The sequence below is a fragment of the Idiotropiscis lumnitzeri genome, chromosome 7, assembly GCF_059441095.1.
Source record: "Idiotropiscis lumnitzeri isolate Australia: NSW breed Sydney's pygmy pipehorse chromosome 7, RoL_Ilum_1.0, whole genome shotgun sequence".
Classification (NCBI taxonomy): domain Eukaryota; kingdom Metazoa; phylum Chordata; class Actinopteri; order Syngnathiformes; family Syngnathidae; genus Idiotropiscis; species Idiotropiscis lumnitzeri.
Window position 1 is genome coordinate 9,545,116 of NC_142397.1, and position 22,148 is coordinate 9,567,263.

At 42.9% G+C, this 22,148-nt stretch overlaps 2 protein-coding genes across 5 annotated transcripts; one reads left to right on the plus strand and one right to left on the minus strand.

Moving 5' to 3' along the window:
* Positions 1-79: 79 nt before the first annotated feature.
* On the plus strand, positions 80-17,515 carry bltp2 (bridge-like lipid transfer protein family member 2). 3 transcript variants are annotated; one of them, XM_088300905.1, is made up of 40 exons: positions 80-189; positions 694-806; positions 888-1,014; positions 1,120-1,169; positions 1,785-1,929; positions 2,215-2,333; positions 2,405-2,465; positions 2,526-2,715; positions 2,841-2,964; positions 3,042-3,166; positions 3,235-3,302; positions 3,374-3,510; positions 3,624-3,778; positions 4,251-4,444; positions 4,524-4,809; positions 4,879-5,084; positions 5,782-6,820; positions 7,174-7,365; positions 7,625-7,827; positions 8,707-8,825; positions 9,410-9,633; positions 9,727-9,917; positions 10,407-10,506; positions 10,703-10,902; positions 10,974-11,271; positions 11,633-11,790; positions 11,963-12,169; positions 12,700-12,799; positions 12,965-13,147; positions 13,218-13,339; positions 13,426-13,581; positions 13,931-14,052; positions 14,157-14,337; positions 14,672-14,758; positions 15,563-15,673; positions 15,767-15,902; positions 16,084-16,208; positions 16,288-16,389; positions 16,662-16,796; positions 17,249-17,515. In XM_088300905.1, the coding sequence occupies exons 2-40, from the start codon at positions 736-738 to the stop codon at positions 17,438-17,440; spliced, it is 6,741 nt and encodes a 2,246-aa protein (XP_088157031.1). In that variant the 5' UTR covers positions 80-189; positions 694-735; the 3' UTR covers positions 17,441-17,515. The 3 variants fall into 3 exon arrangements, 2 of the variants coding, with proteins under 2 accessions (XP_088157031.1, XP_088157032.1); XM_088300906.1 differs by having other exon boundaries at positions 3,660-3,778; XR_015844257.1 differs by lacking the exons at positions 15,767-15,902; positions 16,084-16,208; positions 16,288-16,389; positions 16,662-16,796; positions 17,249-17,515 and adding an exon at positions 15,354-15,483 and having other exon boundaries at positions 15,563-15,639.
* Positions 17,516-18,531: 1,016 nt separating this feature from the next.
* Positions 18,532-21,789, minus strand: sae1 (SUMO1 activating enzyme subunit 1). 2 transcript variants are annotated; one of them, XM_088300795.1, is made up of 9 exons: positions 21,572-21,789; positions 21,346-21,457; positions 20,310-20,483; positions 19,945-20,090; positions 19,760-19,862; positions 19,350-19,455; positions 19,123-19,256; positions 18,977-19,046; positions 18,532-18,751 (listed from the first exon to the last, which is right to left on the minus strand). In XM_088300795.1, the coding sequence occupies exons 1-8, from the start codon at positions 21,670-21,672 to the stop codon at positions 18,978-18,980; spliced, it is 945 nt and encodes a 314-aa protein (XP_088156921.1). In that variant the 5' UTR covers positions 21,673-21,789; the 3' UTR covers positions 18,532-18,751; position 18,977. The 2 variants fall into 2 exon arrangements, with proteins under 2 accessions (XP_088156921.1, XP_088156919.1); XM_088300793.1 differs by having other exon boundaries at positions 19,123-19,267.
* Between the last annotated feature and the right edge of the window lie 359 nt (positions 21,790-22,148).

Sequence of the window (22,148 nt, forward strand, 5' to 3'; positions counted from 1 at the left end):
AATTATTAATCATTTCGTTGAAGGGAAAGTAAATTTTAAGTAAAAAAAAAAAAGTACAATTCTATGCTCCGTTACGTTTTCTCTTCTGGAGCAGAGAGGGCGGTGTTGACGGTCTCTGTCCGGGCTAAACTGTCAGCTGTCACCGCTCTGCCTTGCGGTGCCACGGAGCCCCAAAAAATGCCTGGCTAGGTGAGTTTATAAACTTCGGACGGAAAAAAAAACAGCCTCTCTACTCGAGAAGAAAGTTGTCTCCTCTCGTTTGTTGGAAGCTAACAGTATTAGCCTTAGCATTAGCATGCTAACACAGATTTTCTACAGATTTCTTTCTCCCACTTTGATGACGCGGCGGCCGAGTTTTGGGGGGTAATTAAACATTTAGTTTATCTGATTGACTAATATGTATTGTCATTTTCACGTGCATTATAGAAGTTTCGTGAGGTGTTGTTAGCTTGATGCTAATCCGTGTTGTAATGTTTTTGTACATAGTCATTAATTTACTACTGTCAGAAGCTAATAGTTTGTAGATTTAGTACGCAAGGACGTTCGGTCTGACAGTTTAATCCATTTGTGTGCTCGCGCGCGCGCGTGAGTGCCTGTGTGTATGTTTGGGGCGTGGGGAGGGTCATACCTTGAATACAGTGAAAGTAAGCAGTGTCAAGATAAAGCACCGTTATGTCTCTCTTTCCATGACAGAAGCTGATAAACTAGCTCCATGTCTACACGACTTGATTCGTCATGTCTTTGCTGCTCATTTACTTCCTCATAATCCTGTTTCTTTCCATTGTGTTGTCATGCATCATATTCCGGTAAGTGTTTTTCAGTTTAGGAGCATACAACTACTGGCTGTCAGGTTTGTGATTGTGTATTATTTCCCCTTCCCATCTAAGATGGCTGGTCAACACCTTGGCGGTGCGACTCTTCCAGACAAAGTTGAATGCAGACTTAAAGATCAAATCTGTAGGACTGTTCTCAGTCCGAGGAGTCCGTATCCAGTTTCATCCGCTGCACACCGTGGTAAGTGACTCACGGTCTACGTGGGAAAAAGTTGGAGTTCCTCAAAAAAGTAAGGAAAGGGTATACCTGCACAATGTGGCTCTAACAGTTTTTCCTTCATGACAGGAAATTGACCGAATATGGATTTCAAGCAAACTTTTAAACCAGGATTTGCCGTGAGTAAACATTCTGCATTTTGACTGAACATATTGACATTGTGTTGTGGTTCTTATCGGGCATACTCACACTTGCACCGATTATTTCTTGTAAGTTATTATTAATAACAGCGTACACAATAGAAATAAACTGAACAACTAGAAATCATCCAGAGAGGCAAATAAAACTCCACAGCATGCACGGACGGGCACATGACCTCATGCAACATACGTGTCATAGATGGCGCCTCTCAATAGTTATTCATCATAACCTCCTTAGTGCGCAATGGAGAATAGCGATGTGCACACCGGTTCATCCGTGTACACAATGTGCCATGTAATTACTGTAATGAGATTGTGCCTTAACAATTTTTCATGAAAACTGCTGCCTTTTGTATTACAAATGGATTAAACCCCTATAAATCATCCGGAGTCTAAAAAAGTTGCAATATACTTGGCCACCTTCACGTCCACAACACGTGTCCTTTTATTAATGTAATTGCTCTTCTTGCCAGTTAAACATGATAACAGAATAGAAATAAAGCCAACAACAGTAAATTTCAAAGCACCCTTTCATAGTTCAACGCATTGTGCGTATTTTGGAGTGAGTGTTCTTCCCCCCTTTTTTTTTGTAAGGAAATACCTGGCATTATGCGTGGGCGAGACAAGAGTTCGCTTCGATTTGCAAGTGCCTCTCGGGCCACTGATGAAGAGGACGAGCCACGGGACGAAAACGAGAAAGGCTTCCATCAGTGCCACGACACTTCGCTTCCTATCACAAGTATGTATCAGAATACAGTGGAACCCGTCCATCAAATATTTGGGGTAAAAGGTCACGGTATGTCCTGACTGGTCGCCAGTCAATTGCTGGACATGCTGGCTGCAGTCTTCCTGTGTATAGTCTTCTTTTAACACCCTTTGTTAATCCTTTCCATTTTATAAAACATTAAGCATTTTACGTTCCGCTTTAAATTTCACCCGAAAGCTGAATAGCTAACTTTTTATGAGGAGTATATGATATAAGTGGTTTGAAAAAGCAACTGCCTTCCCACGCCGTTCTCCGCAGCTGCTGTCGTTCCACGTCAGCTCGGTCAACGTGATGGTCCTGAACATGGCGCTGTCCGAGTCGTTGTGGCACATGACCATCACCTGCATCACGTTGCTGCTGGACCATCACAGTAAGAGGTGACGAACCACTTTTTGGTTAGAAAAATGTGTTAAATGACCTTTTGTTAACCAACATGTCGCTCCTTCAGGCTAGCATGGGACTTCTCGGTGGGACAATTAAGCAGCAAAGTTCTCAAAAGCAGCCAGCTGGTAAGTTTTCCAGTATGGACTGAATTTTATGTCCTGTCTAACGTGATTGGCATTTCGCAGGACATTTGTCTAGCAGAGGTGGCGTTCAACCTGCTGCTGTCGGGCGATGTGAGTCTCCCTGAGATGAGGCCTGGCTCGCTGTCGCTGCGCGTCAGAACGCTGTTGGCCGAGCTACACGAGGGCCTCTTCCTCAGCCCCATACTCGTGAAACCGAGCACGACTGAAGATCCGTCTTATGAGCAAACACAAGGTACGTGATTATTTATTCCACTGCACGAACTCGATTACCTCTAGGTAATTTTATTATCCAAGGTGGTGGTTATGTTCTAGTCATTTCAGAAGTAAATTTTAACATCCATTCTTTGTGTTGTTCAGAGTGTTTGGAAACCAAATTCATCCAAACGGAAGCTGTTGATCAATTCCACAGCGTCATCCCGCACAAGGCCAACGTGGAGTTTGACAACACAAATGTCACCTTGTCCATGCACAGTCAGAAAAGGTTCGTCACGCTTTGATTTTGTATTCCGGAATCTGGTCTTCTTGCCGCTTACCACCCCCACCCTCCCACTTGTGCAGACACCTTAACTGGACGCTGAAGTCTTTAAAGCTTTGCTACACTCGTGACAGTGAGCAGCTCCCTCTGAAGAGCTTCACCCCTGAGCTGAGCTTTCCCCACAGTAGCCTGGGGCTCCTTCTAGAGGGTCAGTGCACAGCTAGGCTTCACTTGAAGTGCATAGAGAGCATCAAATAACATTCCTTTTTTGGGCAGATGGACTTCTTCTGTCACAAAGCAGGCAAAGAATCGTCTGTGTAAACTCACTCAAGACATCCCTGCAGGCAAGGAAGCTTTTCTTTGTTGTCTGTGGAAAGCCTAGGAAGATTTGAAACGTGTGGTTCTTTGGTTGTAGGTCACATCCATGGACATTGCTGGCTCCTTCGCTGTCAACACTTGCATCGTCCATTATCGTCACCAGGAGTTCTCCCACTGGCTCAATCTTCTGCCATGGGGACAGCTGATGCACAGGAAGGCGTCACGGCGAAAAAGGTAAGTGGCAAGGAGGGGGAGGGAGGTTCTTCTCAGCAGTGATGATAATCCATCTTTTTTTTTTTTTTTTTGTCTGTTACCCACGTCCGCATCATTCTGTCTATTATGTGTAGTCTATTAGATTTTTTGCCCATCCTCCTCTTCCTCAGGCGCCTGCCCCATCTGGACGCCCCTGTGATGATCTCCTCCTTGGTGTCCAATCTCAACGTGTCCGTGCAGCTTGGAGACACTACGCCCTTCACCCTCGGTTTCCTCTCTGCCAACGCAGGTAGTACACAGTCTTAATGTCATGGTATGTTGTGGCTGTCCCGCAAAAACGGAGAACGTTACCTTTACTGTAAAGAGCAAATATGCAAATAATTGCTCAATATAGTTGTGAGCGTGGTTGGCATGACTAAGCATGTAAAAAGTGTGGATACTTTTACAGAGGACATGTCACAGAAAATACTCCAGGGAATATAGTAGGTGAATTCGCTAAATTTTGTGGGGTTGCACTGTATTTTTTTCCCAGTGATTGGTGTTTATTGTATTTTTATTCTCTATACTTTTATTTATTTATATGAAAGTATAATTTTCGTATTGCTGTTTAAATTATTGTATTTTATATATTCTTTTTTTTTATTCTATGATGTATATTCACTTTAATTGCAAAACACATTTTTTTATCTGTCTTTGTCATAAACCATTTTAGAAAAACATTCTGCCATCTTTAGAGTTATTCGTGCATTTTGTATGTGCAGAACTACAGCATCTCTTGGACTTGAAGGTGGACCCAGACAGTCCAGAGTCCCGCAACGTGCACCAGCGTGCCTCATTAAACCTGGACAGCTTCTGGTGGCGAGTGGGCCAGGGCTCTCATATCCAGCAAGCCCCGCATCCTCCCGCCAAACACGTGTGGGGTGAAGCGCTCGTTCTCGACTCCCTTGATCTTCAGGTTAGAAAAATCCAAGCAGATCAAGACTGGCTGTATTTATTCGAGTGCTGAATTAAGCATAACTGTCCTGTCAATCAAGGGGAGCTGGAATCGAGCCAGCAGTGAGTCGAAGGGCAGCACTCCATCTTTGAGTGTGGAGTCCAGCCTGAAGGGACTCCAAGTAGAACTGTCGGAAACCTGCGCGCTGTGTTTGTCTCGTCTGCTCTCCGTCATCTACGCTTCAGATGGAGTGAGGCTGTCAGATGAGCCCTCACAATCGCCCCCTACCGCCTACATGGGACAACACTCCCCATCCTCACCTCTGCTATTTAAACTGGAATTCCATTTGGAGGAAGTGAACGTTTTCACAGTCTCGAATGTCGCAGGCAGGTTTGATTTAAGCAGCCTTCAATGTGTATTCGCCTTTGAATTAAGCCTATTTGCTGTCTATTTAGGAGCTCTGTCTTTGCGAATGGATACCGTCCAAGTGACGAGCTCAGCCGAGTGCTCGCAGGTGTCTCTGCAGGGCGTCGGCTTTGCTGCTATCAAGATGCTCACAGAGAACACAGAGACATGCTGTCCTTCCTCTCAGATCGCGGAGCCGATTGTCAGGTTCACCACCACGGCACTCTGCTATCACGTCAGCACCCACACACTGCAGGTAGGTGCATAACTTTCTTTTTTTCCTCTTTCTTTTTTTGTAGGGGACAGTATACATTAATGAACATTTCAATAATAAAACATAAATTCACACGATTATGCCCAAACGGCTCATTTCCATTGGTAGTCCCCCTTCTAGAAGAAACATTCTTCGCTGACCTGATATAAATAACTAAAAACAAGTTAAGAGGAAAACAAAATCAAGACATGCAATATAGATACGAATTTTAAAAAGCTCCCTCAAAACAGGCCTTAGCCAGGCTCAAAAATAGCTTTCTTCTTTCGTGTTTATGAAGACATCTGGGAACTCTTTTGTATAATGGCCAGAATGGTAACCTGATGGATAGAGCATTTGCCTCAAAGTTGAGACATTTTTGGTCAGTTCTGCTTGTGTTTGTGTGGCTTTTCTCTGGGTACTGTGCTGTTGTTACAAATGTACTCTGATATGTAATATTGGTAACAATGCATCTTGGACAGTTAACTATCTTTGCAAAGAGGTCACATGCATGTTGCTGTACATTACAGGTCTTGAGTCGGTCTGTAAAATAGCCACAAATACGAATGGTTGGTTCTCTTCATGTTCATGTTGGCAACGAGTCCAGAAAATAGAAGACAGGAAAAAATGCCTAATATGTGTCACTGTTCTTTAAGGCGTAGCATTGTACATGTAAATGTTAACAAGTATTTTCTTCCAACAGGTTCAGTGTGAGGATAATTTGGCCGTGGTATGGACGCCCCCGGACCACATGTATTTGTATCAGCACATGATGGAAGCACTGGATTGCTGGCATATACTCTGCGGGGAACGAAAAGATGAGCACCCGATCAGACCAGACGAAGGCGATCAAAGAGGTCTGAGTGTGCTGCTAGAACTGGGCGCCGCCCGCGCCGCGGCGCACGTGGGCGAGCACAACTGCATCATCCTCCACGCCGAAGCACTGTCCCTCTCCAAGCACGCCGGCTCATTGCATGCGCGCACGCCTGCCCTGGCGTTTAACTTTGACGGGCATGATATTATCTCCTTCAAAGGCTTGGATGTGGAGACGCACGACAATCTGCCAGAGATGCAGCTGCACAGAAATGGCTTCTCCTCCTTCGACATGCCTCACAACCGCGTCTGGGTTTTCACCTCTCCGCTCCTCTCTGTAGAGTTCCCCTACCAGTACAACTTCTCAGACACCTTCGACAGAGCTATCAGCGTGCAGAAGTGGTTAAAGACCCTGCACCGCTTAACAGGCCCCACGTCCTCCAATCAGCTGTGCCCACCGCCAGACCTCGTCTTCAAAATCAGTCAGTTTTCCTTCGTCTTCCTGGATGACATCTTTGAGATCAAGCTGCGCGACAACTACGAGCTGATGAAAGACGAGAGCAAAGAGAGCGCCAAGCGTCTGCAGCTGCTGGATAAGAAGGTGGCCGACCTACGCAAGCAACACGGCGAGCTGCTGCCCGCCAGGAAGATTGAGGAGCTGTACAGCTCACTGGAGAAGAAACACATCGAGATCTACATCCAGCGCTCCCGACGCCTGTACGCCAACACGCCCATGAGAAAGTCGCTGCTGACGTGGACTGTGTCCGACCTGGAGCTGGTTGTCCTGGCAGACCAGTCGCTTCACGGCCCGGAGCGGGTGAGAGAGCAGCTGAGGGATATCGACAAGATCAGCCCCTTTCCCAGAGAGGGACTCCATTTGGTTGTCCAGTGGTGCCGCGCTGTCAAGTTCAAACTGGCTTCATTTTTGGGTTAGTTTCCCAAGGTGTTGGAAATACTCACACTTTTTATAATTTACAAGCTTGTGATAAAAAGCCTAGTCAAAGTAGAAGTACAAATTCTGCTTTTATGCTCACGTGAAAGTTTAAATGACTTGTTGACATTACCACTCAATGACTTTAAGTGTTATTTGTAATTGCCTATTTTGGCAAATATGGAATTGAAAGTATATTTATCTGTTTTTAAACGACGGCGGTAAGAGTCACTGGCTGTCCAAAATAACATACAAGAAATACTCAATAGAGTAAAAAAACAATCCACCATTGATAGTTTCACAAAATTTCAATTTTATGCCTCACAGTTAACATTGTTTCTGTCTACCCAGTGAGAATTCGGGACTACCCACGCTACCTGTTTGAGATACGCGATTGGTCGCTGTCGGGACGCCTGAGCGGGACAGAGCAGGACGGACAGGCCAGGGCTCATCGGAAAGAAACGGTTCCGCTCGGCCTGCCGTGGGGTGATGTGACGGTGCACAGGAATATGCCGCCCCTCAAGTTCTACTATGACTTCAAATGTGAGTTAATGGGCTTTTCTCACATGTCTGCCATATTGTGGCTGGTTAGGGTGAGGTACGCTCAGACCAGCCATCGGGCCAAATTTCAGCATTTTTCCTCCCCTGCAATCAAAGTCAACATAATATAAGTTGTGAGATGTAAAAGATTGTCCTGTGTTTTGGGCTGTGTGAAAAGTCATTATCCTCAGAAATCATTCTGTGTGTACCCCGCTATACAGAAGACTGGATCTGCTGTTAACTTACTACTGTTTGTCTGCAGCCAACATTTGCCTGTACACCATCGTCTGGGGGCCATGTTGGGACCCGGCGTGGACGCTGATCAGCCAGTCGGTTGACCTGCTCACCAAGCTGACGGCAGATCCCTCGCCTCTGCTCGCCTGGTGGGACAAAAGTCGCCTCTTGCTGCACGGACGCTGGGTGATGGACATTGACCAGGCCAATCTGCATCAGCTTGCTACAGAGGTAAAACTACAAAAATATAATAATCACTGTTGAATAACCAGATTTGAAATGTTTATTTAGGTGTTTGTTGGTGGTCGGTGCTGCTGCCTTGATTAGAAACGGAGTCCAAATAATCTCAACAGTTAGCATTTAAATGTCGGTGTTTGAATGGTCATGTCGAAATGAGGTAATGACATCGTGTTTACAGGGAGCGTTCTTTTGGACCTGACACATGGACTCTTTTGGAGGAGGGACCTTCATTTGAGGAATTACAGTTAATTTGTGTGAAATTCTCCCATTTTAAAGTAGACCAAAAAGTAGTATTGTGATTTGGGAACACAGATTTATTTCGAACATTAATAAAAATAAGAAAATTCGAAATTGATTTTAAGGTGTTGGTGGGTCAATTTAAGACGGAACAAAAGAGGTGTGTCATGTTTGTCAACATTACACATGGGAGAAAAACCCCCACTGACTTTTAAAACCGTTGTATTTTAAAGGTAGGTTTTTTTCATGTATCTTAAAAAGTTTTGGCTGCACTGTGAATAATGAGTGAATTATCCCCATTAATGCATAATCTGTGTGACGTAAAGAAAAAATAGCCCTAAATAGGAATTTAAATTGTTGTTATTTTGTAAATCTTAATTGAAGTTAATAATGATATTTATTTATGTGTGTATATATGTATATATATATATATATATATATGTATATATATATATATATATATATACACATAATACAATAATTCTGATTCTGACACTTTTGTATCGTGAGCCAAATTGACCCAGTAACAGCATTTCTGTTCCTGAGAAAGAAAAACATAACAGGAGGTTGAACAAAATTTCAGTCCGACTGTCCTTTGACTTGATCTGATATACGAACTTTGTATTGATCCAGGACCCTTACAACACCACGGAGAACTTGCACTGGGAATGGAGCAAACTCAACTTTGACTGGAACCCCGGCCAGTTTGTTTTTAAAGGAGATTTGAATGTCAATGTCAGAACGGCATCAAAGTGAGTATGTTTAGATTCAGTCAATCTCAATTTAAATTAGAGATGGACATCATGGATTTTATTTCTTAATTTAAAACACATCCCAGATGTTTTAATGACAGTTCTCTGACATTCTACCCTCAAAATGCAAAGAAATTGAGTTTACTCACTTAATGTCTTCCTGTCATCCTGGTTTAAATCTCTCGGTTTGGAGGATGAAGCTAGAGGGTCCTTTCTCATGCAAACGCCAAGCACACTGCTGCAGCATTTTAACTAATTTACTACCATTGACGGCGAAAGACGTCAAAGATCCATTTTTGTTTTTTTACTCGGCTGGCAGTGAATGAGTTAAAGAAGTGAATGTGGCTCGTGCAGCAAGCACATCTCCACTTGTAAATAACCTCGACCGCCATAGCAACAACTTAACCAAACATTTGAGTGTGTGCTAGTTATAAGAAGCTACCGCTCCATTCAAAATTACTGAAGCTCTGTTTAGCATTCGGCTTTGACATTATACATGATGTATATGAGAGGATGATTTGTGTTTCAGTGAGAATGTGAATGCTTCACTGGGGTTCACTATAACTTTCTTGTCTCCATCTTAGGTACGACGACATTTGCTTTCTCCACCTTCCCAATTTGTGTATGACGCTCGACCTGCAGTGGCTGTGCCATGGCAACCCTCATGATCACCATGCCGTCACACTCTGCTCTGTCGAGAACGTTGCAAGTGTGACCTCAGGACAGCCTCATGACTCCTACAGGGCATTTCGCTCTGAGAATCTCAACCTGTCTATTACCATGGACCTTAACCAACAATGTGGCTCTGGTAAGAGTGAGCGTGTGTGTGCATACGTGTGTGCGTGTGTCCATGCCACATTAAAATCATCCTTCTGTTTTGCATTTTGCTCTTCGTTTCCAGAATCATCGCAGCCGAGAATCTTGCTGTACAGTAGCACTCTGCGCTGGATGCAGAACTTCTGGGCCACCTGGACCGGCGTTTCTCGGCCTATTTGCAGAGGAAAGCTCTTTCACAGTCTCAGGCCCGTGCGCAAGAAGCTCGGTCAGCATTATAAGCAGATGTCCTATACGGCTGCCTTCCCACAACTACAGGTATGTGTAGCCTGTCCTTGTTGCAATGTGTACGCAGTAGGGGTGTAAAAATAAATCTATTTAATCAATGTGTCTGCTGTACTATTTGGCTACATCGATCGGCGCTGGACTAGTTGGCATCAAAGATGGCCACACATCGACTAAATAATTTGTACACGTTTTTGATCGATATCATTAATAAATTGATTTTATACTCAAAATTCCCCAATACCCTTTAATTTTTGTATTCAAGTTTGAATATTACTTTTAATCAACGATTAATCCGTTTGCGCTCGTACACGTCATCTTCAGTAGGCGATTTACTTGCGGCACTCAGATCACAGCAGCATGGAAGAGAAGATTTTTAAGACAACACAATATGTTCGCATGTGTGGAAAACTTTTGTAAAGAGTTCCTCTTGACAAGGCTCCAGAGAATAATATGTGTCCTTTTTAAAGAATACAGTATTTCCAAATGCCGTCCTTTTCTCTCCCTCTGTGTGTCCTTCAGGTTCACTATTGGGCATCCTTTGCCCAACAAAGAGGTGTCCAAGTGGAGTGTAACAAAGGTCACGTCTTCACTCGAGGGGCTCAAAGACTAATTCCACAGGGTATTTTTATGTCATTTGCAAATGAATTCTATGTTTGTTTTATTTTTTTATTGAATACCCCCCCAAAAAAAACAAATCCAACCACAAAGAGAACCAGATCACACACATGCAGGCGTGCAAGGAGAGATGTCAGATTGACAGATCTCTTGAACTTTTTTTTTTTCTTATATATTAACATACACATCTGCTTAAACAGCTGGCACTGTGATGAGGAGGCTGATCTCTGAATGGAACGTGACTCAAATGGTGAGTGAGCTGTCGCAGGTGACTGTGCACCTGATGGCCTCCACGTGGGATGAGACGGCCGACCATCAGATCAACGCTCAGGTGAACAAGACCCACCTGCTCAGCCTGTCCTCCCTGAGCTACCAGCGACAGAGCAACCGTGTGGAAGAGGTGATGCTGTACTTTCACGAGCAATCATCTGCTGTGCTGTTTTGTGTAATGTATTGTTTTCTTCTTCACAGGAAGTGAACCCAAAGGATGACACCAACGCTACGTACACTCACAAGCTACGCTTGGTCGACCTGCGCGCCTCCTGGACCACCACAAACAGGAACATAGCATTTGGGCTGTACGACGGTTACAAAAAGGCCTCTGTCCTGAAGCGAAACCTCTCCACGGAGGCGCTGAAGGGCCTGCGCATTGACACGCAGCTACAAGCCAAGAAGCTCAAGCGCTCGCCTTCCAGCTACTCGCCCTCCACCGTCTCCACCACACCTGTTGCGCCCACATTAAGTCGAGCTGAGAAAAGTCCACATGAGGGTGAGGACTGTGATTTTGCTCATTTAAAAAGATTAGGGCGTACACTACACCAAAATAACAAGGGGGGGAAGATATGTGCGTGGTATATCATTTCCTGATCTCTTTTTCTTTGCATTGTATGCGGAACATACAGCAAATGTGCTACATGCATAGAGTCCATAGACGTATAACTCCAACTAAATCCACAGTGAACGTCCATTGTCAGGTGCAACGTATTATATCATTAATACAAACACTCCACTCAACAGTTATTTTTTTATACCCACCGCTGTGCACAATAGAAAGAAACATGGCAACTAATAATCCACTACGTTCCGGAAAATGGCAGTAATTCCTCTCTCGTTGCTCCTTCTCTCTGTAGGAACATCAATGCTCCAGAAGCTGATTGAGGAAACGGACAAGTTTGTGGTGTTTTCCGAAGAGGACTCCGGTGTCAGTGACCAGCTGTGCGGCATCGCAGCCTGTCAGACTGATGACGTTTACAACCGAAACTGGTTTATTGAGTTGGTCAACTGCCAGGTAAACTTTATTCAAAACCACCCTGAGCGCCTGATTTACCAAGATCCCAAATAGCAGCCACTAAATTGCATGTTCACTCTAACACGTTGCATGCACTGTGGGACGGTGTGTTGTGTGGAAGATATGAAGATTGCAATTTTTCTGATAAGATCCCTTTAAATTGCTCACATAGATGATGCTCCGTGGGACAGAGACAGCCGGCTGTGTTCTGGTGTCTGCGGCCAAGGCCCAGCTGCTGCAGTGTGAGCACCATCCGTCCTGGTACAATGACACCCTGAAGCAGAAGACTACCTGGACTTGCTTGCTCGACGGTATGCAGTACTTCGCTACCATGGAGCCCAACCTGTCGGAGCAGGAGGACAGACAGCTGTGGCTGGAGGTGGGCTAAATGCTTGCTGGGTGGTGAGATATAGAAAGTTGGCCTTTTTGGATAGAAGTGTTCTTTTCAAGGTGTTTCAAAGACTGACAATTCCTTGAGGGTGTATCCGATTCCCGTTCAATTTAAACTACATATTTTAAATTGTCATATTTGCATGTGGGCAGTACATGGATCTTAGGTTTGATTAGTCTTGCTAGCACCTCCTGGACTTTTTGGAAAATTCAGTCCCAGAAGCCAGTTTCATGAATAGTGAAGTCTCAAGATGAAAGAAGAAAAGTAGACCATTTTAGGGTCATTTGGTATTTGTTTTTCAGGGGTCCTTTAAAGATGGACTACTCGTAGAGATTTAATGCAATTGATAAAAACCAAGTGCATTAGACGGAAGGGAGATGTTAAATAAACATCAATATGTGTGGACTGGATTAGTAAAAGGAATATGCCAACTCGTTGAATATGAATGTAATTCTATTCAAATTGAGGTTTTATGCTGAGCATTTTATTCCATTTGGTCATTGTGACTTTCTGTTTAGGTGAAAAACATTGAGGAGCACCGACAGCGGAATCTTGACTCTGTGCTGGAGCTGATGGAGAGTGGCCAGGCTGTGGGTGGAATGGTTAGCACCACTACTGGTATGGCGGATGACACAAACACACATACACTGCTGTAATCTACTGAAATATTGAACATCTGGTCACCTGTAAATGATATCGTGCATTTTAGATTAAACTTAAATTTTCACCTCAATATCCTGATTTATTTATTTTATTTATTTATTTTTTAAATTGTGCATGCAGACTGGAACCAGCCGGCGCAGGTGAATGAGGCCCAGCAGGTCCAGCGCATAATCTCGCGCTGTAGCTGCCGAATGCACTACATCAGTTACAGTCACGACATCAACCCGGAGCTCGCTACACAGATTAAACCACCGGAGCTGAGACACCACCACGAGAAGGAAGACCTGCTAAAGAAACAGGCCGGTACGTGTGCTTCCCATACAGATTCCGCATTTTCAGCACCAATTTGTTCATGATCGTCCTCGTTTCTCAGGTGCTGTGGACACTTTCACCCTCATTCATCATGACCTGGAGATATCCACCAATCCTGTTCAGTATGCCATGATCCTGGACATCGTGAACAACCTCTTGCTCCACGTGGAGCCCCGACGCAAGGTGGTCCAATTCAAGAGCAGCTGCTTCTATCTACGTTTTTCTTGCTGATGGTGTCTTTTTGCCTCCCGTCAATGTTCCATGTGCAGGAGCATAGCGAGAAGAAGCAGCGCGTGCGCTTCCAGCTTGAGATCTCCAGTAACCCCGAGGAGCAGCGCAGCAGCATCCTGCATCTCCAGGAGGCAGTTAGGCAGCACCTGGCCCAGATAAGACGCTTAGAAAAGCAGATTTACTCCAACATCAGGGTGAATTTTACATGTTGTCTTTCAAACTTTTTAGCTGATTTTTTATGAATATAACTACGCCTGTAATGTCACTGCATTTTAATGAAAAAAATATAAAGAAGTCCTGAAATATACTTGCTAGTCATACGACTATGTACTGTTAACCATTTATTGAATTAGTTTAAAATGCAGCATTTTAACACGATTAAAATGATTTTGGATAAATACAAATACAAATGTCATTTTTTTGTGTTGCATTTACAATGAAAAATATAAATCTCAAAACTGTGTTAAACGTCAATTCCAAAGCTTTCCATGCATTTAACCTCATCTCTGTACTATATTTTCTTTGCTGTTCACCAAATCCTAGGCACAATCTGAGGAGCTGAGTATTGATGAGTTGAATGACATAAACACTCACCTGCAGAACCAACTCAACCAGGAGAAAAATGACATGCAGATGAAAAGCGAAGAGCTCAACATCCTCATCAGGTCCTCACCACATCTGCGCTGATTTAGTGTTTGTGGTTCTAAATCAGGAGTGGGCAAAATATTGCGTGTGGGCCAGATGTGCTTAACATCTCATTCCTTCTTAGGTGCTTTAAGGACTTCCAACTGCAGCGGGCAAACAAGCTGGAGCTGCGCAAGCCGCCAGAGGACGTGAGCGTGGCGAGGAGGACGGAGATCTACTTCGCTCAGGCGCGCTGGTGTCTGACTGAAGAGGATGGCCAGTTGGGGATCGCTGAGCTGGAGCTACAGAGGTTCATGTATAGTAAGGTGAGGGACAACCAGGGCTCGGTCTTAAAATAAAATCCTGGATTTTTTTTTCACAAAAGGTTTTTTTTTAATTGATTTTTTTCCCATATTCATATTTCCCCATATTTTCCATATTGTATGGGGTGTTTTACTTCTCCTGATATCAAACCTTACTTGTAACTGTTTTTCTATAAAAATAAAAATAAAAATCAGCACATACAGCTGCTTTTGCAACATAGAAATGCCGCAGAGCTGCTATAAAATTTGGTATGGAAATCATTGAACGCTGCCGCCTTGCGACAATGCTGGTCTTTCACTTGGGCTTCTAAAATGGACTTGTTTTCTCCCAACACAGCTCAACAAGTCTGATGACACAGCAGAGCATCTTCTGGAATTGGGCTGGTTCACCATGAACAACCTGCTGCCAAATGCAGCCTACAAGGTAACATCTGTCTTGTCCACTAAATGCTCATTATAAGCGGTAGTTCTTAAGCTGGGCTTCCCGGACACCCAGAGTCTGCAAAAGCTGTGGGCATGGGTCTTTGCAATGAATTCTGTTGGGTCATTTGTGAAATTATTTTAGATTATTATGCATTATTATTACAGAAGCAAAGTCCTATTTTTTTTCCTGAAACAAAAGGTGTGGATTTTTTTCCAGAGTATTTTCCGATTCTTTACAGTATGAAGGTGTATTATAACAAGGATGAAGTCATGTTTTTTTAATTCATTTTTTAAAACATGTTTCTAACATTGCAACTCTCTTAGAAAAACAAGATTAATTTTTCTAAGATCACTTATTTTTATCCAGACCACATATGTATTTGACTAATAATGTAACATGGCATTTATTTTCAACTGTATTATTTTTGCTAGAATTATGAAGGGCTCCTTGGAAAAAAATTATTCCATAGTAGTGGTGCCTGAAGCTAAAAAGTTTGACAACTTCTGTATTGTAACACCAGATGAATTTGTTTACTTGGTAAAACCAGTGCATTTTATATTGTCTTAATATTCTCTGCCTGGTTTCCCACACGCAGCGTTTGAGGGTATGTATGCACACCGGTGTTGCTCCGTGTTGATGCCATCTTGTTTGTCCACGTGACATTGTCCTCTGGTCCTTGAGTGCTGCATGCACAAGAGTCATCATCCGGCCTGACTCATTACAATGTGTGTTCCGAGCATATGCACGCGAGGCCATTCCTGGATTCTAGTTGTTAACTTCTATTGTGAATGGTGGTTCCAATAGGTGGTCCTTCGCCCTCAGAGCGCCTGTCAATCTGGACGTCAGTTTGCCTTGCGGATTTTCAGCAAGGTGCGCCCCCCAGTGGGCGGGATCTCTGTCAAGGAGCACTTCGAGGTGAAGAAAGTCACAAATAACTCATCATCATCGTTTTATCTCGAGACCCCCATCCCTGCCCCACTGACAATGAAAACGCTCACATGTTTTCAGGTGAACGTGGTGCCTCTCACCATCCAGCTCATGTACCACTTCTTCAAGAGGATGATGGGATTCTTCTTCCCCGGGAGGAACGTCGAGGAGGAGGAGGTTGCTGACGAAGAAGACAAGTTCCGACTGGTCACCACAGGTATGCTTTTCATTCCTTTGGTGGCAGTAAAACAGGAAATTAGCACTGAGTGCACATATCCTTAACCTCAGCCCTTGGGCAACAAACAGAGCAGTCTGAAGACTTAAGTAGGTCAACAACTTGATAAAAGTGTTTGAATAAACAAAATGTCTATCTAATATCTATACCCTCCACATGGAAGGTATCCCCGTAAAGACTCGTCAGTCTAGCGAGGACACCATGGGCGCTATGGGCCCCAGTAAAGGTGTCGCGCAGGGAATGAACCGCAGTGCCGGCGTAAGAAGGTCGTTCAGGAAGCCGCTTGAGGTATTGATACTTGTAATCAAAAGTGTTCAGATTATAGCACAAAAGATTGTAACGTACTCCGTTTTCTTTCCTTCACCAGCATCCTGTTGATGACATTGACAAGATGAAGGAGCGAGCAGCCATGAACAACTCCTTCATTTACATCAAGATTCCTCAAGTGCCACTCTGCGTCAGCTATAAGGTGACTACTGACGAGTGTTGGCTAGATGTAATAACGGTTGTGTAGTATGACGGATAGTCTGATAAATACTGATTATTATTATTATTATTATTATTATTGAAATAAATTTAATTGTAGAATTAATCAACCAAATAAATTTCTGACATTTCCCCCCCCTAGTTGTCTTGCTTGACAGTTTGTGCCCCTGACTCTTCAAGGCCCTTTGTTTAAAAGTCATTTTTTACCACCAAACGAAACACGATTAAACTAATGTAACTGATGATCTTCCGCAGGGAGAAAAAAGCAGTGTGGACTGGAAGGACCTGAACCTGGTCCTGCCATGCTTGGAGTACCACAACAACACCTGGACATGGTTGGACTTCGCCATGGCCGTGAAGAGAGACAGTCGCAAGGCTCTGGTTGCACAAGTATGACGCTGGCAAACTAGCAAACGAGCATACAAACTAAATACAGTAGCAATCTATTGCCAGATCCACGCAAAGTCCTTTTTTTGGGAAAGAAAAAATGGCAGCTTTTAGCAAGACAGTGGGAATGACAACAAAAACAGCAAGTAGCAACCTACTAGAATGAAATCAAAAACGTTAAAACATTACATCCAGCAGACATGGTAGCTAACAAGTCCACAGCTAACATGGTGGTTTATATCTTAATTGCCAACCTTCATTAAAACAAGACACATATTTCACATCGGAAAAATGTCCACGGCACACCACTGAGCAAAATGATAAAAAAAAACAAAAGAAAACATGGCACATTAGTTTGAAATCACAGCCTAAACTCGATCGGAAATCTTCTGAGGTTTTCTTTTAGTGCCACTAGAGCATTTTTAACGCACTCTGATCTTTTTCCTCTGTATCAGATGATCAAGGAGAAGCTGCGGCTGAAACCAGCCGCCGGTGGCTCCGACCCGCGTGGGAAGACGTTGGACGGCAAGGCGGACTCCGGCCTGCAGCAGCAACAAGAGGAGGATGAAAAGGCTCGGCTGCTCATTGGCCTCAGTGCCGCCGACAAAACCTCGGGCAAAAAGAGCATCTTCAGCCGACGCAAGTGAGTCGCTGCTGGGCGGACCGAGCCAACTTGGGGAATGGGGAGGGGGTAGAAAAATAAAAAGGGACTTTTTGGGGGAGTTTGTTGTATGTAATTCTGCTGAACTTCACATTGAAGTAGTCAAAAAGCAAAACCCTCGGGTGCCTGTTGATTTTGAATATGACCAAACGCTAACTAAGCATCGTCACTGCATTTCAGCCACTGAGCACAGTTGCTTGTTAACTCTTTGTGTCTCCTGCTGGTTCAGGAACACTCGTGATAAACTCGCCAATGTCGTCTGCTGTAAGAATTCCATTAATACACCAAAAAAAATATATATATATATATATATATATGACTGTTTTATATTAACAGATGCATCTCAATAAATTAGGATGTTGTTTCCTCAACCGTTGAGCCAAGGCATTTATTTCACAGGTAAAATCTCTGCCATACCACCAAACAAAAATGTCAACAAAAAGTATCAAGTATATTGTGCTCTCTTTAGGTATGAGGTGTCGTCTGGCATTCGATTTATGGTGGCAGTGAACTAAACTCAGCTAATCTCACAACTGTTTGGTTTGAAGCTGTTTAAAGGCATGCTCAGTTTAAGTTTACCATCAAACAAAGTTACATGTTTATTTCAATCAACTACATAACTTTCCCTTAAAGTCCACTGGCTTAATTCCAGTGCATAACTGGAAACAAATCAAATTTTCACAGAAAGAAATCTGAGAATGCAGCACAGCGAACATGCGGGGGGTTCACTGTATTCTAATTTATTGAGATGCAAACTGCTTTCTTACTTTATTTTGTATAATAAAGTGAATTGAATAAATTATTTGTTTCTGATGTTCATATTTATATACACGCCCCTCCAAACGCATTGAAACTGAGTGATATCAAAAGACCAAGTTCCATAAATACCTGTTTTTCACCAATAGATATCTGTGGTTTTCATTTTAAAGAGGAGAGCTATAACTCAAACCTTTCATTTGTTGCATTTTCATGAAATTGGAGAAGTAGCTTTACAGTGGTCCTTCTAATTAACTAACCAATCAAGCAAGGTATTATTACAATCATTTTAACAAATACGGAAGGACACATTATGAAGGATGCTTTTTTTTTTAACATTTTCATTTGTTTATTAGCAAAACTAAGAAAACATTAAAAGTCAGAATAGTGAGTGATGCCATAAATAAACAAACACTATTGGATGGTAGAACGAGCTGTCTGGGCACACTCAGTTTGCTCCAAAATAGTCCACCATGCCGTTTCCTTTGCGGCCGTCGAAGAAAAAGAAGTTGCGATGAGGAGCGTCTCTCTGGGACAGAGCCTGGACAACAACAATAACCACATTGAGGGTTAGAATTTAGCGCAGAGGGTTGGGTTAGGAATATCTTGGGGTTATCTTAATGAGTAGTGTTGGGCTAGGATTTGGAGTAGTTCAGCTTTGTTTGGGACTCTTGACTTGTTAAGATGTCAGGCAAGATTTAGGGTTACACTTAGTTTATCCTTAAAGACTAGATCTGTGTGTACATGTGCGTGCACGTGTACTTACCTTAACAATTTCTTGTCCGAGTACCCCTCCCACAACTGCGCACACTGGCGACATCTCTGAGAAGCAGAAACTGAAGACGACACGCATGGATATGGTGGGTGCCAACCAACAGGATGTGGCCTCTGCCTCAACAATGGGTACCATACCTTATAAAGTCGTCGTTGAGGAGGTCGCTGCCCACCGCCAAAGTTTCCAGTACGTCCTGGCGGATCTGACTCAGCAGTTTGCTGTCTTCTGCAAAGCATTGTGGGTCGGGGTCTCTGCCCTTGTCGGTGCGGAACTTCAGAAGCACTAACAACCATTGATTATCATGGAAGTTGAACTTTTCACAAAAACGTGGGCATTATCCGCTAATAAAATAAAGGGTGAGTACCATGAAGCAGAAAATAGTCGACGGGTGTGCGTTTGAGGGCAGCTTTGGCCTTGTCGCTGGTCCAGTCCACCTCCAGAGCCTCTTTCAGCTTGCAGAACTTGGACGTCTGATTGAAATTACGACATTCCATCATTATTACACGCTTGGTTAATTCATTCAAACTAGATACATTTCTTTAAATAAATGAATACAACTTTTTTTACAGTTTAACACACAAAAACAGGAACATCAAGCTTATTCAAAGTAATGTTTTTAAGGTGAGCAGAATTTTTTTTTACCATTACCATTTATATGATTTTTGTCTTTAACAAAAAATGTCATCATAGAAATGTAAGTGTTTATCCAACAAAATACTAAACAAATGTGTGTAATGGATTGGAATTTTTTCCCCAAAGAGGTGGTCTGCCAACCTTTTTCACCATGGTGGTCTCACTGGGGTCCACTTTGACCTTCTTGGCGTCGGGACCATCATTGGAGTCTCCCGAGGACTTCTTCACCACTTTGGGTTTCTCTCTGAACAACAAAACGGAGCCTACAGCAGTGTGGACGTGACTTGACAAAGTGCTTTTAACTCTTAATTCACATTCAAACTCACTCCACGTAGTTGTGCTCAGGGCCGAGGTTGCAGAACATGTAACCGTAGTAACCGTGGACGTCGCCACAGAAGACCATAATATTGTGCTGCGAACACAGCTGGTCCACGCGCACCATCACGTCTTTGGAGCAGCCTGTCAGACAAACCTGAGAGCAAAAGAGAAGGTTGATAGTTGCATGAAGGTGGTTCAAGAAAATCATCAGTGTCCATCAGGGGGGTGACAAAATATGTAATTGTTTCCTAAAAAGAAAGGATGCTATATTTTGCTAAAAATGTTTTTTTCACATGTCAGAAGTGGGTTTACAATATATCCTCAGCGATAAACTGTGCTTCACTTTATACCCAACTACTTCACGCGCACTCACCGCATTGAACTGCAAGAAGAAAGTGTCGGGTTTGTCTTCTATTCTGCCTGTGTCAGCGAGCACCTTCACCATGGGGTTGAGGTTCTGAGCACGCTCCAGGGATGCCTCAGCTCGATTCCGGCCCTGCTCAGTCACTGGGACCAAGAACTGAGCGCGACACGACTCCTCCGTCACCTGGTGAGTGAAACACAGCAAACGTCAACCCTTGCAACTACTGTTGCATTTATTTATGCATGATAAAGTAGGACTTAAAAAAAGCTAGTTGATGTTCCAGTTTTCTCTTTAAAAAAAAACAATTCTTCCATACGATATGTAGAAATAATCTGTCGGCGCAATTTAATAATATTTGATAACATTAACTGTCATAAAAGAAAAAATAATAAGTTACGTGCAGTAAGGAATAAAAGTAAAACTACTCAAAGTGGCATTTTATAAGAACAACTATAAGTGCTTAATTATTATCATGTAGTTAGAAATCAATTTGGGCATGGAATTGATATTTAAAATGTCCAGTAGTCATAATTCATTCCATTTCCTGTTCCATGGTCATCATTAAGTACATTACCAGTACACTTAACAGGTATACCAATCACAATTTTCAGGAAAAAAATTAAGGCAATCTCAATCCCGGCCGATAGATCGGCGCATCCCGAAAACAATTCAATGGCGACAACACAAAAAAAATTAAAGAAAATAAAAAAATACACTTTCGATACTCACTTTCCTTGACTTACTAAATACACCCAATGTGTTAAATATATGGCCTGAATAGCTACTGTATTTAAATTGTCGTTTTTATTATGGTACTTGGAGAACCAAGCATATTTTGAGGTGGTTCGGAGTGTAAAAACTTGGAGAGAACGACTGCCTTAAAAGAAAATTCACGACATTAATGCAACAGAGATTTGCAATGCAGTAAGCATAATTACCATTGTGCACGTGCACTGCGTTCATTAAACTACCGTCAGAGTTTAAAATAATGAGATTTATAATAGATTAGAATAGATTTATCATTTATAATATTGTGGGCGTTTACCTTCTCGTGATCCAACAAGGTGAGTCCTTTCACTCCAGCCAAGATTAAATTCTTGGCTATCTCTGCCCCCAAACCACCTAAACCTGCCAGGAGAACGCGCGACCCACGCAATCTGCAAGTAATTTGCATATAAATGACATTAGTTGCATTTTAATTTATTCAAAAGTACAATAAAATGACGGAAACTATCTTGGACAAATTGCATTAGCACGGCAAGATAACCTACCTCTTCTGAGCATCCAAGCCCCAAAGCCGGATCTGGCGGTCGTACTGAGCCGCCTCTTCCTCGGTGATTACCGGGTCCTCCTTCTCGATCATATCTATCATGTCTGATTTATTGCAAAGGGAGAGAAACAGCTTTTAAAATGGTCGTTTGATGAAGCTACACCTCTAATTGTTTAAAAAGCCGCGATGGTCCCGCTGAATGGGCGCAAGGTGATGACGTCAGGAGAACAAATTTAGGCGTCTTTTCGTTTTATGCTGATTTGTTTTTGTTGTTTTTCAAAGGACATTATTTTGACACTGGGTTTCCTGTGACAATAATCCATCACAATCAACCATTTACATGTTTAATTTTACATTCCAATGTAAATTGACTACAGAGGTATTTGGGGGAATTTTGCCCTGCGGATAGACTTACTACCATTTTCAAGCGTTTCTTCAAAACAGTGTTAGTAATTTAATAAATTAACACCTCAAATGGCAACGTGTCTACTTAAATATCCGTGCTTTTATTTCGTTCTGTTTTGTTTTTTTTGTTCAAACAAGGCGTCAACAAACACTTTGAGACTGTCCGCAAGGCT